General features: G+C 36.3%; 1 protein-coding gene across 1 annotated transcript in view; it reads right to left on the bottom strand.

The window, feature by feature from the left end:
• Positions 1 to 17,378, bottom strand: part of Lrp1b (LDL receptor related protein 1B) — a 1,950,158-nt gene that overhangs the window by 589,664 nt on the left and 1,343,116 nt on the right. Inside the window, exons 24-25 of the mRNA XM_051166335.1 lie at positions 3,379 to 3,576; positions 1,470 to 1,674 (exon numbers count right to left, since the gene is read on the bottom strand). Coding sequence (XP_051022292.1) covers positions 1,470 to 1,674; positions 3,379 to 3,576 — 403 coding nt within the window. The remainder of the gene's footprint in view (positions 1 to 1,469; positions 1,675 to 3,378; positions 3,577 to 17,378) is intronic.

Here is a 17,378-nt window from a genome sequence, read left to right as displayed (position 1 = left end):
ATAGGGGTCAAAGTAGGAACCATGAGCTGGAAGCATAGTGTGTAGACCTGGGATAAAGTCACCAGTCGGCTTGTACTTGGGGAGCAGACTGTTGAAAAATAAATGCCTTCCTCAGTTAAGTTCACAGATCTTTTCAGGTAAGGTGTGATCACTGTAGCTAAGGTAGAAGGCGCGCATCACATTCTGTAGGCTAGAGAATACAGCTCTGGTCTAAAAGAAACATTACCTCTTAATCCATTGACCCCAGCACTTCCAAGTTTGAAAACTAACCAAAATCCAGGGTTTCAAGTGAAATTCCCCAATAGTTGAAGTATTGTGAAGGATTCAAAACATATCTTAAACCCCATAGAAGACAAACACTCTTTTTGAATTTGTTAATTTATTATCTCTTCTGCAGGCAAGCTATTCACCCTTTAAATGTAGTATCTAAGCTGGGTAATAGAAAAAGACTTCCTGATCTAATGGCGTTCAAGGCTTTGCAAGAGAATACAGAAGGACCCAAGTATGGGGTGGGAGCACACAACAAAATCAAGGGCCAGGGGCAATTTTCTCCTCTATACCCCAGTCACCTTCCTTTTGGCTCACACCACTCTGGCATGATTCTTGAACTTCAAATTTAAGATATAAAGCCAAAAATAGTCCTTTTAAAATGCTTTGCAGAATCTTCAGTCTACAAACTCCATACCAGAGCAATAAGTAATGCACAAAATTCAAAGGTGTTCTCTCATGTTGGTCCAATATTTCTTTTCCAAATGTAAGCCCTTACATTCAAAAGATAAAGCTGAAAATTTTAAGAGGTCACAAATTTGGTTTTCCTAGACAGCAAGTGACAGGGCAGGAATTAGAATTCATAGCTTCTAAATCTGGTGTTTTTATTCTGTTGCTTAAAAAGTGAATATACAAGGGACAAGCCAGCAACAGTCTGAGCCAATCAACATTTAACATTGTTTTCCAGAATCAGGTCCTTTTTATTCTCAAAACTTCCCAATACTCAGCATCTTACAGCTAGACTACTTTAAGCCTATTTCAATTTTCTTTTCAATTGACTCTAAGAACACACAATATAAATAAAAGGAGAGGTGGTTAACATCTGTGGCTATTCAGAACAAAGACTGCCCCTGGGGTCTATAGCCATTAGAATAAATTATAGCATCTCTGGGGCAGAGCAAAGAGAAATTCATTAAATTACTGCTTTGGAAAAGTGCTGCAATTCCTTCCAATAGTGTTTCCTGCCCATATTTAATAGAAAAATATATTCTGTGTCAGAAAATATCTGATTAAGGAACTCTTTAACCAAACCTTTGGCTAGTATGCTCACACTTGCTGCTACGCAACTGTGCTGGCCCACACATGCACATAGACATAAATATATGGGTATATTAAACAAGCATTTTACCTACTCAGTTAGAACAGTAAATTGGAGAAACATTTCTGTGACAAGGAGAAACTATAAAAAGTAAGCTTCTTACCCGTATCTTGGGTCCAGTGCAATGGCCCTGGGATGTTCCATGGCTCCAGCTATCAGTGTAGCTCTCAGAGAACCATCAAGTTTAGACACTTCAATTTGGTCCAGATTGCTGTCTATCCAGTATATGTTGCCTGCTATCCAATCCACTGTCAGGCCTTCAGGGGTTGCCAAGCCGTGTTCTACAACCACTTCTATGGCAGTGACACCTGTGGGGAGGGGGGGGGGGGAAGGAAGCCAATGTGTACAGCCGCTAAAAGAAGGCACAGCAGATAAGCCCACTTGTAAATCACAACCCAAAGTTTTGAAGATCCTAGGAGAAAGCTGAAGCTTAACAGAGAAAACTGATGCCAATAATTATAGTGCCTGAGCTTCCTTACCAGAAGTTTTCACTCTCACAAACCCATCCAGAACTTTTGCAAAACACTGAGGTGATAGCAGTTACAAAACAGTTACTTCTTTTATTATTATTATTATTAATTTATTCATATCACACCTCAATGATTATCCCATCCCTTGTATCCTCCCATTCCTCCCTCCCTCCCATTTTCCCCTTACTCCTCTCTCCTATGACTGTGACTGAGGGGGATTACCTCCCCCTGTATATGCTCATAGGGTATCAAGTCTCCTTGTTTGGGGCTTTCCTGGCAGAATAAGAGACTTATTAAAACAATAAATTATGGTGGGCAAAATAAGGTAATTTATTTAAAAGCCTGGATTGCAAAAGGAGAAAACAGTAAAGAAAAAAGACTACTTGGATCAAAATGCATTGTGTATAATAACCACCCCTACTTTCTTTGGATAAACATCATAGATAATCTCACCATTTTCATATATAGCCTTAGCAAACATAAGCCCAAACTCATGCTCATCCTCTTCCCTGAGCCATAGATGGGTAGCAGGTCAGAAAGATGCAGTTAATTGAGAAAGTTGTTAGCATGGGCTGTATGAAAATCAGCAGTTGGGTAATGTCTGTCAGATTTTTTATTTGTCTACTCTTAAGTTTTCTTCAAAACTCAAAATGAAGCAAGCAAGAAAAACAAACAAAAAACCCCAATCATTTTACAACCTTCTTCTAATGTTATTCTTCATGACATTGTCAGTAAGTTTCCTTTATACACTTTAAGAAGTTAACAGACCTGTTCCCTAAATTTACTATTTTTGTTCATTACATGAATATAAAATCAGGAGAGTTTTTTTCTGTTTTAAGTATATTGCATTTAACAATACTAATTTAGAAATTGCAATGGCGATTTCAAGAGAAATTAGTAATTTGATAGAAGTTACAATTGCAAAGCCACATAAAACAACATTTATAAGGCACGCACCATACAGCTTTATCTAGAACAATATGGGTTCTTCATTAGACAAAAGTAGTAAGTTTAATTATGGCAAAAATGAGGTTCATATATTTGAAAAAAAAATTTTTTAATTATGTTGAAATGTGCTAACTAAATAAAAATTAGCTACTTTAACTGTTATCAAATTACTAGAATGTAGAAATTAAGCTTTTCTTTTCCTCATAGGAGAAAAATTTTCTTCTCCACAATGTTTTGGAAAATTCAATAAAAGATAATAGATGAGTAGTCTGGTTCTGACCACTTCTGTCCCCTAGAACATCTTTCCCTATGTAGTAGTCCTCTGTATTTACACTACACACATGCACATGCATGTGCATGCACACATATACTCAGAGAGAAGGAAAGAGAGACAGAGACAGAGAGAGAGAGACAGACAGAGAGAGAGAGACAGACAGAGAGAGACAGAGACAGAGACAAAGACAGAGAGATAGAGACAGAGACAGAGAAGGAGAGAGAACTCACAGTGAAAAATTAACCAATATCTTTTCTGGTGCGATATGTATTGTTATTCCTAACTAACTCCCTCTTTCAGTGAAATTACAGTATACATACCTCCACTCTCTGAAAGCTTGCCCCTGTATATTCTGTCCTCCACAACATCTGTCCAATAAAGTAAACTTTGATTGAAGTGAAAATCAAGTGCTATGGTGTTTCTTAATCCAGGAACAAGTAGGCTGTAGTCTCCTTTATGCAGATCTATTCTTCGAATTTCATGGCGTATAGAAAAGATGATGAATGCCTCAAAGGAATCTGTAATTAAATGTATTTTGGTATAATTAAGAAAATATTTTATTCTGTATAAGTTAAATAAAATGTTCAAATTAAAACTCAAATTATTAACTTTCTGGTTAAATCTGAGGCCCACTCCATTAAAAGGAAACCATATCAATCATTGTTAAAATTGCCTTGAACTTATAGCCAGATAGCTCTTAAGTCCATAGTAAGTACCTGAATATATTATTTTGTTTAATGGACATCATAAAATGACTTATAATGACTTATTTGTATAGGCACAGGACAGAGATTCTTCCAACTTCCATCCCAGAAACCTTGACTTGTATTAGATAGCAATTAACACATAGATCCCACAAAAAATTGGCAATGAGTAGACAATAAGGTATTATAGAGTGGTCAGCCATAAATAGAATGGATATATCACACCCTTACCCACAAGGTTCAGGGATCACTACAGAAGAGGGGTCAGAAAGATTATATGAGTCACATGTGATTAATAAAATCAAGAGAAAAGTGTTTACCAGACAAAGACACAACAGGGCAATTGAGCATATGAACACACAGCGATTCTGACAGCGTGTGCAAGACTACAACAAGCTCCAGCCAGAAAAATACCAGCATAGTGGAAGAAAGTCATGAAACTCTGCTGCTAGTTGAGGCAAAGGAGAGTGAGTTATCTTTAAGGCTATAGCCACTGGTAGGTTGAATGCATGCCAAAACTAGTTCCACTCCCAAGACTAGCTGGACAATACAAATTGAACTTGAAGTGGAAGGAAGGAAGAAAGGAAGGAAGGAAGGAAGGAAGGAAGGAAGGAAGGAAGGAAGGAAAAATAATCATTCAATAATACAAACAGCCTAGACAGTGCTCCTTCCAGAAGATTAATATCAAAGAAAATATAGAAAGCAATAATTTGAACATCAATAGGAATAAGCAGAAAAATGAGCCCATAGAAAGAAAACAAAGCTATAATCCTTGAAAGAAAAAAATACCACTGAGATAAAAAAGCAGCAATGAAAATCGATGACATAATGACTTCAAACCATATACACTTTTCAGAAATAACTTTAAACATTAACTGCTTCAAATTCCCAAGACAAAGGCTGAGAAAATGCATCAAGAAATAAAATCTATCTACCTTTTGTCTACCAGAGACACAGCATTGCTTTAAAGATACACACTGCTTTCAAATAAAATAGGCAAAAATACTCCAATCAAATGGTACTAAAATGCCAGCCGATATAGCAATATGTGACAAAGAACCTTCAAACTAAAACTAAAGAAAAGAGATGAAAACACTTTGTTCTAATGAAGAAATCAGTTAACTCTGAATACATAATTATTCTAATATATAAGCACCAAACTCTGGTGTGCCCAAATCCATTAAGAAAAATACTACTGGTGTCACCTGTGCCCTGAGCTCTATCTTATGGGCCTTGGCTCTGCAAAGCTTCCTGAGGAGGCCTGCCAGGACTCAGCAACATGCAGGTTAGGCCCCTCCCAGCCAATCCACCTGGAAGACAGCCATCAGAGTTGAGCAGTTTGCTGTTCCTTGAGTTCGACTGTCAGGCCCAGGGCTCTGCCTGCCTTTTTGAGGAGTCTTTCAGGCATCAGGACTACCAAGCCAACACCAGGGAAAACCAAATGGCTAAAGGCCAGTATAAGAACATAATCAACAAGAGCCTGGGCAACATGGTACCACCAGAGCCCAGATAGCCTACTCCAGCAAGCCGTGGTTATCCAAACACAGCTGAAGCACAAGAAACAACCTTAAATCCAATCATATAAAGATGATAGAGGCCTTTAAAAAGGAAATGAACAAATCCTTTGAGGAATTGCAGGAAAATATAGTCAAATAGCTGAAGGATATGAATAAAACTGTTCAAGACTTGAAAACGGAAATAGAGGTAATGAAGAAAACACAGACAGAGGGAATCATGGAGATTAAAAACCTAGGCAGAACAGAAGAGGAATTATAGACACAAGCAACTCCAAATGATTACAAGAGACAGATAAGATATAGAAGATACCACTGAAGAAATCCATATATTGGTCAAAGAATATGTTATGTCTAAAAAGTCCTTGAGACAAAACATCTAAGATCTCTGGAAAACCTTAGAATAAAAGGAATATAAGCTAGTGAAAGACCTGTATGACAAGAACTTTAAGTTTTGGAAGAAAGAAATTGAAGAAAATACTAAGATGAGATGATCTTTCAAGTTCATGGATTGGTGAATTAACATAGTAAAAACAGCCACCTTACAAAAAGCAATCTATTCAATGCAGTTGCCATCATTCTTTACAGACATTGAAACAGCAACTCTCACCTTCATATGAAAAAAGAAAAAACCCAGTATAGCTAAAACAAGCATTTACTTTAAGAATATCTATGGGTATCATCATCCATGATTTTAGTGTGAACTACAGAGCAATAGTAATAAAAATTGCATGGTCTTGACATAAAAAAGGCAAGTTGATCACTGGAATCAAATCGAAGACCTATAAATAAATCCATAAACCTGTGGACATCTGATTTTTGACCTAGAAGCCAAAACCATTAAATGGAAAAAAGAAAGCCTCTTTAACAAATGATGCTGGGCTAACTGGATGTCTGCATGTAGAGGAATGAAAATAGATCCATATTTATCACCCTGTACAAAACTCACGCCCCAGTGAATCAAAGACCTCAACATAAAACCAGATACAGTTAATCTTATAGAGGAAAAGATGGGGAATCTCCTTGAATATACTGGTCCATGAGACAACGTCCTAAACAGAATACCCACAGCTTAGGTGCTAAGATCAACAATTAACAAATGAAACTTTGTATACAGAGTTAAAGAAAGAATTCTCAACAGAAGAATCTCTAATGGCCAAGAAGCACTTGTAAAGTTCAAGGTCCTTAGTCATTAGGTGAATGCAAATCAAAATGATTTGGAGATTCCATCTAATACCTGTCAGAATGGCTAAGATAAAAAAACACAAGTGACAGTATAAGCTGTCAAGGATGTAGAACAAGGGGAACACTCCTCCATTGCTGGAGGGAGTATAAACTTATACAACTACTTCGGGTGTTAATTTGTCAGTTACTTAGTTAATGGGTAATAGTCATACTTCAAGACCCAGTTATGCTTTTAGCCATTCTGATGGGTGTAATATGGAATCTCAGTGTCGTTTTGATTTGCATTTCTCTGATGACTAATGAGGCTGAGCATTTCTTTAAGTGTTTCTCAGCCATTTAATATTCCTCTGTTGAGAGTTCTCTGTTTAGTTCTGAGCCCCATTTCTCAATTGAGTTATTTGGTTTGGTGGTGTTTAATTTCTTGAGTTCTTTATATATTTTGGATATCAGACCTTTGTCAGATGAAAGGTTGGTGAAGATCTTTTCCCAGTCTGTAGGCTGTCACATTGTTCTGTTGACAGTATCTCCTGCACCCATCAAAATGGCTAAACTCAAAAACTCAAGTGATACAACATGTTGGCGAGGATGTGGAGAAAGAGGAACACTCCTTCATTGCTGGTGGGAAAGCAAACTAGTAAAACCACTTTGGAAATCTATCTGACGCTTTCTTAGAAAAATGGGAATAGGGCTTCCTCAAGACCCAGCTATTCCACTCTTTGGAATATACCCAGAAAATGCTCTCCTACACAACAGGGACATATGTTCAACCATGTTCATAGCTGCCTTATTCATAATAGCCAGAACATGGAAACAGCCTAAGTGTCCCTCAGTAGAAGAATGGATAAAGAAACTGTGGTACATTTACACTATGGAATACTATTCAGCTATTAAAAACAAGGAATTCCCGAAATTTGTGGACAAATGGATTGAACTAGAAATTATCATAATGAGTGAGTTCACCCAGAAGCAGAAAGAGTCAAATGGTATATACTCACTTATATCAAGATACTAGCCCAAGGGGAACGTCCCATGAAAGTCTTCACTTACCAGGAAAGTGGGTCAGAGGGGAGGACATCCTACTGGGACTTTAGGTGAGAGAAGCATGGAAGAATGGGGAAATAGAAGGCTCCAGAGGGTCCTGAAAACCTACAAGAAGAACATTATGACAGGCAGATCTGGGTCCTGGGGTCCTGCTCAAACTATGGCACCAGCCAAGGACAATATAGGGAGTGAACTTCAAACTCCTACCCAGACCTAGCCGATGGACAGGACATTCTCCACCGTTGAGTGGAGAATGGAGTCTGGCTTTCATATGAACTCTGGTGCCCCATTTTTTACCACATCCCCTTGATGGGGAGGCCTTGTGGCACTCAGAGGAAGGATAACAGGTCACCAAGAAGACACTTGATACCCTATGAACATACACAGAGGGAGGAGGTCCCCCTCAGTCACAGACATTGGGGAGGGGAGTAGGGGGAAAGTGGAAGGGAAAGAGGAATGGGAGGATACAAGGGATGGGCTAACAATTGAGATGTAATATGAATAAATTAATAAAATATTTAAAAAGACCCAGTTATACAATTCATGGACATATACCAAAAGAAGCTTCACCGTAGCAAAGGACACTTGCTGAACCATTAATAGTAGCTTTCTTCATAATAGCCAAATACTTGAAACAACCTAGATGTCCCTCAACTGAAGAATGAATAAAGAAAATATGGTGCATTTACACAGTAGACTATTACTCAGGTGTTAAGAATAAGCTTTCCTTAGTTAATTTATTTGTTTACTTTATACCTGACTAATGAATAAAACTAGAAAATAACCCAGAACCAGAAAGACATGGTATGTGTAAACATACATGCATACATATAGACAGACATGCATACATATATACACACACGTATATACATACATACATACATACACATATACATGTATGTGTCAATTATTAATAGAGAATTTGTTAGAAGCTTGAAATTTTCATGAAAACATCATGCTAATACTAAAGATTTAAAGAAAAAATTTCTATCACTTGGCAACCAGTCAAGGAAATTATAAGAAAATTTCCTACTTGTTCTTTGTATAATCAAACTCTATTGCCTGCTGAAAGTATACCTAGGACTACCAAAAGAAATGAAATCTGGCAGATGGATGTGACTTATTTTACAAAATTTTGAATAGTAATATTTGTACACATAGCATTGATACATATTCGGGGATTCAACCAGGAACTTCTTGGAATTGTGAAAAATCTAATTCCATAATTATACATTTATCGGAAATGCTGGAAATTATGAGAATAACTGCATAAATAACGCTGGTAATGCAACTGAATATGTCCCCAGTAAAACGAGGCAATTCTGTGCACATTATAATATAAAGCAGTTGTAGAAAGAACTAATCACCCTTTAAAAGAAATGCCTTTAAGACAAAAAAGAAGAGGGGACACCTCCCAGGGATAGATTAAATAATGCTTTGTTAACATTAACTTTTATGAATGATAATGAAAAAGGAGCAACAGCAGCCAAGAGACACTGGGTTATAGAAAGAAGCAAAAAAACAAAACAAAACGGTTGAATTAAATCAACCTATATACTATAAGTAGGTTGTGACATAAGCATGGAAACTTGCAATAGTTTTGCACTGGTGATGTGATTTTGTTTATGTTTCTACTGGGAATAAAAAGATATGGGAACCGTAAGTACTTATGTGGACTAGAATGGAGCAGTAAAGTTCTGAAACTCGTCCACTGATCTGAAAACTGGACGCACTGAAATCCCCATATGCAGATATTAGAATGCTTAAAAGATGCAGCCATTTTGTGAAGTACTGGATTGTTTTTTCAAATTTTTTAAATATTCCCATATTTAATTACCATAGGAACTAGTGATTGTAAACCTACTTATACACTGAAGACAATTATAAATGCATGTCAACTCAAAACATTTATATGAACATTCATATCAGCCTTATTTATTCATAATAATTTCCCAAAGGGGATTAATCCACTTGCCCATGAAGTGGTGAATAACTATACATTGCTGTATTGAACAACCATACGATAGATATTTTTCATCAATAAACAAAGCAGGCGCTGATGTGTGCCAAGCGGAACAAACAAATCATCAAAGCACAAATAATGTCTCATTCTATTTCTGCACATGTCTACAACAGACAGATCTATAGAGGCAGAAAGTGGATTAGGAGTTGTAAGAGTGTGAGGCAGGTATATTAATAGGAATGATTCCACTCTTGAGGAGCCTGAGTTTTGTTTTAGGGTCAAAGAAAATATTGACATCTTAGAAGACAGTAATGGGTGCATGTCAATGCACATTATTAAATGGTAAATTCCATGGTTAAAATATTGTATCTAAAGGTACTTGTTGCTAAAAATGTTAAAAAAATTTTTTGTTAAATTTTATTAACCTTAAAAACGGCTGAATAGTCACACCCAACTTCACACAGATTCAGTGGGTCTACCACCTGCAGTTTTACCGTGTGGACTTAACAAGTTCCAAGAACTTTTTATAAAGCTGCAAATGCAGCCTTCCAGCAAGTCATACTGTTTCTTCTAAATGTACTCGTGCCCAGTGACTAGAACATGGAACTCATCTACTGTGCAGCTACCACCTCAGCAATCCCTGCAAGAAGGTTCTCCACATGGTGTGTGGTGTATAGTCATACTCCTTGGAAATACTTGATAATAATGAGGTAACTCACCCAGCTGAAGAGGCGTACACATTTGAACAAAGAGCTCAGCTGTGCATGCCCACTGCATACACCACTGAGAAGAACTTCATAGCCCTTGTATATGAAAAAGCTCTGTGTAGAATGCTGTATATCAGTTAGGAGGAATAAGCATAACAATAAAAATAACACAAAAACTTAAAATGCTCTTAGAGAGTAAAAATACTAGTTTCAGATGACTATATTATACATAATTTATTAAATTCCAAAGCCACAAATAATACTACATCTTTTTTGGGAGCATAACCAACTGCACATGCTAGCTGTCCATGATGATCAAATGTGGAGATGTCACAATGCATACACAGAAGGTTTTAAATTTTGTGAATATTTTATTGCTTTAGAAACATTTTAATAAATATGTTCAAATATTTCTTCCAGTTCCTGTATTTCTTCTAATCTCTCTGAGGTGGGAAAACCCATTTGATAAATATGTATAGGACCTTGCTTGACTATAAGAAACCAGTTTATCAGAGATCTGAAACCTGAGTATACATTTTCATAGTCTTTCATATTTGAAGGCTGAGTCTAGATAGTGTCTACTAATATCTGTACCTTTGAGGTTTCTGCTGTTCTGCTGACTAATTCAATCATTATTTTCCTTGGAAGAATAAGACTACAACTAATAATCCAATCCATATATATATATATATATATATTTCCTACAACCTCATTTCAGAATGAAATCAGCAGAATGTCAAGTTGCCCCCTTTTGTGCGCTTCTAAAAATTCTGCAAGTATATTAATTCTTAGCTAATATATGATTGAATTTAGCAGTTCAAGCTTTCCTGGCACAGTCTTATTGAATAAGAGACTTGAAATTTTCCTCTCTTTTGTAGAAGAGATGACACTTGTGCTCAGCAAAGGTTATCATGGCCACCCTCACAGCACGAGAATTCTTAGAAGTGTAGTGTATCACAAGCACAATATAAAATACGCTCACTGGAGGGTTATTTGCATTTCTCTTCTCTTTGATTTCCTTTAGGTCCTAGTACAAGTTCACAGAATGAATTTCGTGAGAAAGAATTTGATATCAGAGAGTGGATTTAAAAAAAAAGATCATACTAGCCCAAGGGGCATGTCCCACAAAAGCCTTCACTTACCAGGAAACTGGGACAGAGGGGAAGGCATCCTATTGGGACTCTAAATGAGAGACGCATGGGAGAACAGCAAAATAAAAGGATACAGAGGGTCCTAGAAATCTATAAGTAGAACAATATGATAGGCAGATTTGGGCCCAGGGGTCCCGCTCAAACTAAGGCACCAGCCAAGGACAATACAGGAGGTAAACTTTAAACCCCTTCCCAGATCTAGCCAATGGTCAGAATATTCTCCACAGTTGAGTGGAGAGTGTGATACGACTCTCTCACGTACTCTGGTGCCTCACATTTGACCATGTCCCCTGGAGGGGGAGACCTGGTGGCACTCAGAGGAAGGACAGCAAGTAGCCAAGAAGAGACTTGATACCCTATGAGAATATATAGGGGGACATAATCCCCCTCAGGAACAGTCATAGGGGAGGGGAATAATGGGAAAATGGGGGGGGAGGAATGGGAGGATACAAGGGATGGGATAAACATTGAGATGTAACAAGAATAAATTAATAAAAATAAAAAATAAAAAAAAATAAAATGAAACACCTCATCCTAAAAAAAAAAAAAAAAAAAAAAAAAAAAAAAAAAAAGATCCCAGTTTTTCTCTAGACTGTTTGGAGGTAAATTGTGCAACTCAGAATTCTGTCTGAAGAGCTTCTGGTTCCTTAGCATGCATATAACACCCTCAAACAAACAATGGTGCTGTAAGTTACAGTTATTTCTCTGATTTCAAACCTATTGATTATTTTTCTGTTTTGCAGCTAAGAATTTATTTGCATTTTATATTTCATCAACAAATACAAATGCTTTAAAAGAAATATTCTTATGTGGTGGGAATTGGTCTATCATCCCACAGCATCATTGGATGCCATTGACTCTTTTTTCTCCATTTTTCTAAATAGAACCATCTAGAGAATTAATAATAGATAAAAAAAAAAAAATACTAAAGCATACTACTCACAAAGGAAGGGGGACTAGAACCTCTCATAGAGGGAAAAGGCACTAAGATGGTCTTTCAAGTAATACTCAGATATTTGAATTTAAGTCAACTATACATTAACTTTCAATTTTTTTGTTTGCTATTTCTCTCCATTTAGCCTCCTTTACTTTTCAATTATTTTTCAATATCTTTGATGTTGAAAATGTTTTAATTCATAAGAATACTTATGTCTTTTTCCTGTTGACAAACCGTTAGAGTCTGCCATTATATGTACTTACGTATACATGCGCCTCCGTGTGTGTATATTTGTGTGTGTATGTTTGTGTGTGTGTGTGTGTGTGTGTGTGTGTGTGTGTGTGTGTGTGTGTGTATAGGTGAGAAAGAAAAATAGAACTCATGACTATAAAGCAAAGAAAAGAATTCTTGCATTTCTAAGAAATAGTCCAGTGTCCTTTAGTAGACTGTTTTTATTTTTTGTTTTATTGGTTTCCTGAGACAGGGTTCTGTAACCTTGGCTGTCCTGGACTGACTTTGTAGACCAGGATGGCTTCAAACTCACAGAAATCCACCTGCCTCTACCTCTCTTAGTGTTGGGATTACAGGTGTGTGACACTGCACCTGACATATTTAATATTAATCATATAGATATATATTTTAAAAATCAATGAATATATATCTAGCAAGAAAACATTGGGTATGAAGTAGATCTACAGGGGTATGCTAGGAGGAGGAGTACAGGGTAAGAATGAATCAAAACGGAAGATAGATAATTATAAGAATTTATTCAAGAAAGCTTAATGTAATTAAAATCAGCAGATTAGAAGATATTCGCAAAATTGTATTTTACAGTATAGTTTGGGTCCTACAAATTAATAATAAAATATAATTAAACAGCAATAAAGGTCCTTATAAAATGACCACAAGATAAATAATAAAAAAGTAAAATAAACATATAGAAGGATTCTTCAATTTTATGCTATGAAAAAAAGAAAATTTATAATTCTCTCATAAATTAACTAATAACCATAAAATCAGAAATGGCTGAGAGCTGACCTAGATGTGCTAATATAGGAAAGTTACAGTTGGCCATAGTGCAAGCATTCTGAAGAACAGGTAGCTCTATTTAGTAGTAGTAATTATAAGAACGGTTATTGATTCAATAATGTAGTTCCAAATATGGTTTGGATGTGAGTCTTACATGCTTGAATAATTGGGTCCTAGATTGTATCATTGTTCAGATGGTTGTAGAATCTTTTAGACTGGGATCTAGCTGGAGTCCATAGTTTCTGAACATGCCATACCTCCAGCTCTCTGTTTTCTGCTGATAGGTACAGATGAAGTACCTATTACACTGCTGCACTGTCATGGAGTTGTACACCACTGTTCCTTCCTCCAACATACTTGACTATATTTAAAATTATAAATCAAATAAAAGTACCTAGAGTTTTAGTATTTGGTTCCAATAACAAGAAGGGTAACAAACACAGAGAATTAACACCCACTACTTGATCTGTTGCTATGGCAAACCTGATCATATGGTCAGTAAGCCTTAAGGTCTCTTTGCAGGAAATATATGGAAGAGTTTAGAGATGCAGGACAGAGAAACCCTACATAATACTAAGTAGAGTTTCATGGGCTGTTCTAGTGGAGCTAGACGGAAGAATGGAACAACTGATAGGAAAAACAAAGAAACAAACAACAACAAAAACAGACAGTGGAGGCCTGTATTATAAAGTTTCAGAAAGAAGCAAAAACTTTATTAGGAAATGATCCATAGAGTCGGCTTGTTAGATTCTAATAATCTGTGTTCTGCTTAAGTCAGGAAGTTGAAATCAAAAGTGATAAATTAAGTAAATTGGTGAAAATTGTAAGTGTAATATTTAAAAAAAGGGCATAAAGGCTGTTCATTGCTTTTAGTCATATTTATGAAAACTGAAGCATAATTTGATGAGGAAAGGAATGTGAATCTGATTAAAGTTGTACTTAGATTGTCCTGGGGAAAAGTGACTACTATTGCTAAGAGAGAGTAATGTCACGGAAGAGAAATCATGCCCTTTTCATTGCCACAACGGAAAAACATACCGTGAGTGTGAGCCTGATTCATGCAAACTTTCAGAATGTAAAAATGAAGACTCACTTGAAAAACGCTCATTCAAAAGAAGGGTGCCTAAAAGGCAGATCATCCATACTTCTCACCTGGAAAATGGTTGCCTAGAGAGATATTTTCCCACAATTGGCCACAAGAGTCTGAAGGCTGCTAAGGCTTTGGCTCAAACTGGCCAGATGATGTCTCATGGTGACAGCACAAGTTGGCATTCTCACGTGGTGCTGCTTTTGCAGGATTAAAGTAGGCAATAGTTATGGGGTCCATGAAGCTTGAGTCAAGATCCAGAGAAAAGCAGATGAGCTGAAGGAATTTGTGATAGATAAAAATAGTCTACAAGGAATTCCCCAGAGGTTTGTCATTGAGTTGTGAAGGCGAAACCTCGTTGCAATGAAGAATTTGGGAAACTGAAGGCACCAGAACTATACGTACAAGTAAGACCTATTGGTTAATATCAATTGTCAGCTTGATGAGATCTAAAGTCACTTATGGGACACACCTTTAGGCACGAGAATGAGGGACTTATCTTCAGTATGTTAATTGTAGTGTGAAGACCTGCCAACTGTGGGTGGTTTCATGCCACAAGCAAGGATCCTGGTTTTGGGGAGAAAGTACACAGAATTCACCACTCTCTGTGTCTTTACCATAGATACAATGCAGCCAGATGCCTAAAGTTCTTGCTGCCATTACTCTGCTATCATAATGGACTATCACCTCAAACTGTGGTAAATCCTTTCACACTTAACTTTTTGTTTGTTTGTTTGTTTTTTGTCATGTTATTTTATCACACCCAGAAACAGTTAACCAAAACAGTGGCCAAGCTAAGAAAACTGTAGTCAGTGAATGGAACAGGTGCATGCTCCAGCCTGTTCTGCAAACAATAGGTCTATCTGGATTAGTCCCTTATTAGTGGTGCACTGTGGATGATTGTGGGCCATTTAAAACACAGAGCCTATCTGCCATCAGATGACAGTCCAGAGGAGCAATGCGTCTATGTGATAGGCAAACATGTTTTCAGGATTAGGATTTTTTTTCCAAGTTATTTCAGATAATATCAAGGAGTTGACAAGGCCCCCACCACCATAGGACTACCCACAGTGATCTTGTTTTATCATTGTGATGAACCAAATCTCTTCAATTCATGAGTCAAAATAAATCTTCCTCCCATTAAGCTGCTGCTTCTTGCATAATGTGGAAAGTAACTATGCAAGGATTAAAGAGATGGTCATAATGTCCTATAAGAAAAAGATATATGTACATCTATAAAAGTGTTCTTGGTGTAAAGAGTTTAGGGAAAGTTGAAAGTATTTATTTGGCATATGGATAATCAATATCATGTGATACTATCTAGCAATTACACAGAGTAGATTAGCTCCACACAGATCATAAGTAATAAAAGCATCACTGAGTGGAAAAAGTTAGAGAACAGACTATAGCATAAGTGATTTCATTTGTAGAAATTTAAACACATCTATGCATATTTTGTATTTTATAAGAAAAAAAATCTGATCCAAATACAAATGGTCTTCTCTTAATGAGGAAGAGAGGTGGGCTTTAAAGATTAAAAAAAAAGAATAAGAGAACGATTATATGTAAAACAATCATGGTTCCATGTTGCGAAGTGAGGGAGTTAATTAACCCATCGCTTCATTCATGATCTCCAAAAGATAAGGGGGAAATGGAAGTAAATGGGGTGATGAATATACATGAAAGAAAAGACCGTGTCCTAACGATTTAATATAAGATTTCATGATCAATATGTTAAGTGTTGCAAGCTACCAAGTTATATATTGCAAAAGAAGTACAAATTAGTTGAATAAAAATCATGGTTGGAATGGTGAAAAAGTGCAAGGTTTTGAAAGTTGGATATTCGAAGATATTCTGAGAATGTGAGATCACATGCTATTGAGAAGTGGTTAGGCACTGGCATCACAGTGAAGTTCCACCATAGAGTCAGGGGAATGAATGTTAAGATCTTTGCTGTAGTACCTTTTCCAGAGTAGAATGGAACTTGCCAATGCTTGCACATAGACACAGGTGAGCATCAAAGATTGAGAGAGGTATACACTGTACCCAAAGATGGGCATTCACTTCAGTGTTTGTGAATCTACATCTATAATCTCTTTCCTAAAACATAATAAAAATTGGCAACAATAAAATTTTTTCATCTAAAATATATAAAAAAAAAAACTGCAAGAGTAAGAATAAAGGTGCCATTGTTGAAAAAAAAATGTAGTTTGCTTTACATTAAGAGGGAACAGGGAGAAAGGTATAACATTCTTCACAATAGTAGGAGAAAAGTGTTGCAAACTGACCATGGGCTGCCCGCCAAAGAGCAAATAACAGGGTTAAAATGATATGCACTTAACTGTAATTTCCTGGATTGTTAGTAGAACAATCAAGGAGATTGGTGTTCGGAAATTAAGCCAGCGACAAAATAGAGCATTTTCGAAAAACAGAAAATAAGAGAGGAAATAGAGAAGTGAAATTTGTAATATTTCTAAATAAAAACCAAATTCATAAAAGTAATAGCCATTTATCTTATATTTAACAAGTAAAACGTTATGTGTGATTTTAAAAAACAAAATCCAGAAAACTTAGTTCAGCCCTATAGCAAAGTCCAGCTAGTAAAGAATTTCAGAAGCAAATAAAAAATATGAAAACATTACAAAAAGCAAACAAACAAACAAACAGACAGACAAAAATCCAAAAGGATCAAGAACAGGGGTGTTCGGGCTCTGACTTACTTGAGTCTTTGAATCATATTCTTTTTCTTTTTTTTCCTCCTTTTTGTATTTTTAAAATGTCAAGGTGAGTTGCATTAGTATTAAACGCAATAGAAAAAAATAATTTAAAAAAAGGAATAAAGTAAGGAATGACAGAGATAAGAGGATGACAGGAAGGAAGAAACACTTATTTTAAAGTGTAGGAGTTCTGTGCCAATAAATTTTTAATGTGCTATGAGTTTTCTGCTTTTTCAAAGTGGTGAAATAAGAGAAATATGTAATAAAACATTTTATACATGGACA

This window comes from Acomys russatus, chromosome 24, assembly GCF_903995435.1.
Source record: "Acomys russatus chromosome 24, mAcoRus1.1, whole genome shotgun sequence".
NCBI lineage: Eukaryota > Metazoa > Chordata > Mammalia > Rodentia > Muridae > Acomys > Acomys russatus.
This window is presented reverse-complemented; position numbering and strand designations above follow the sequence as displayed.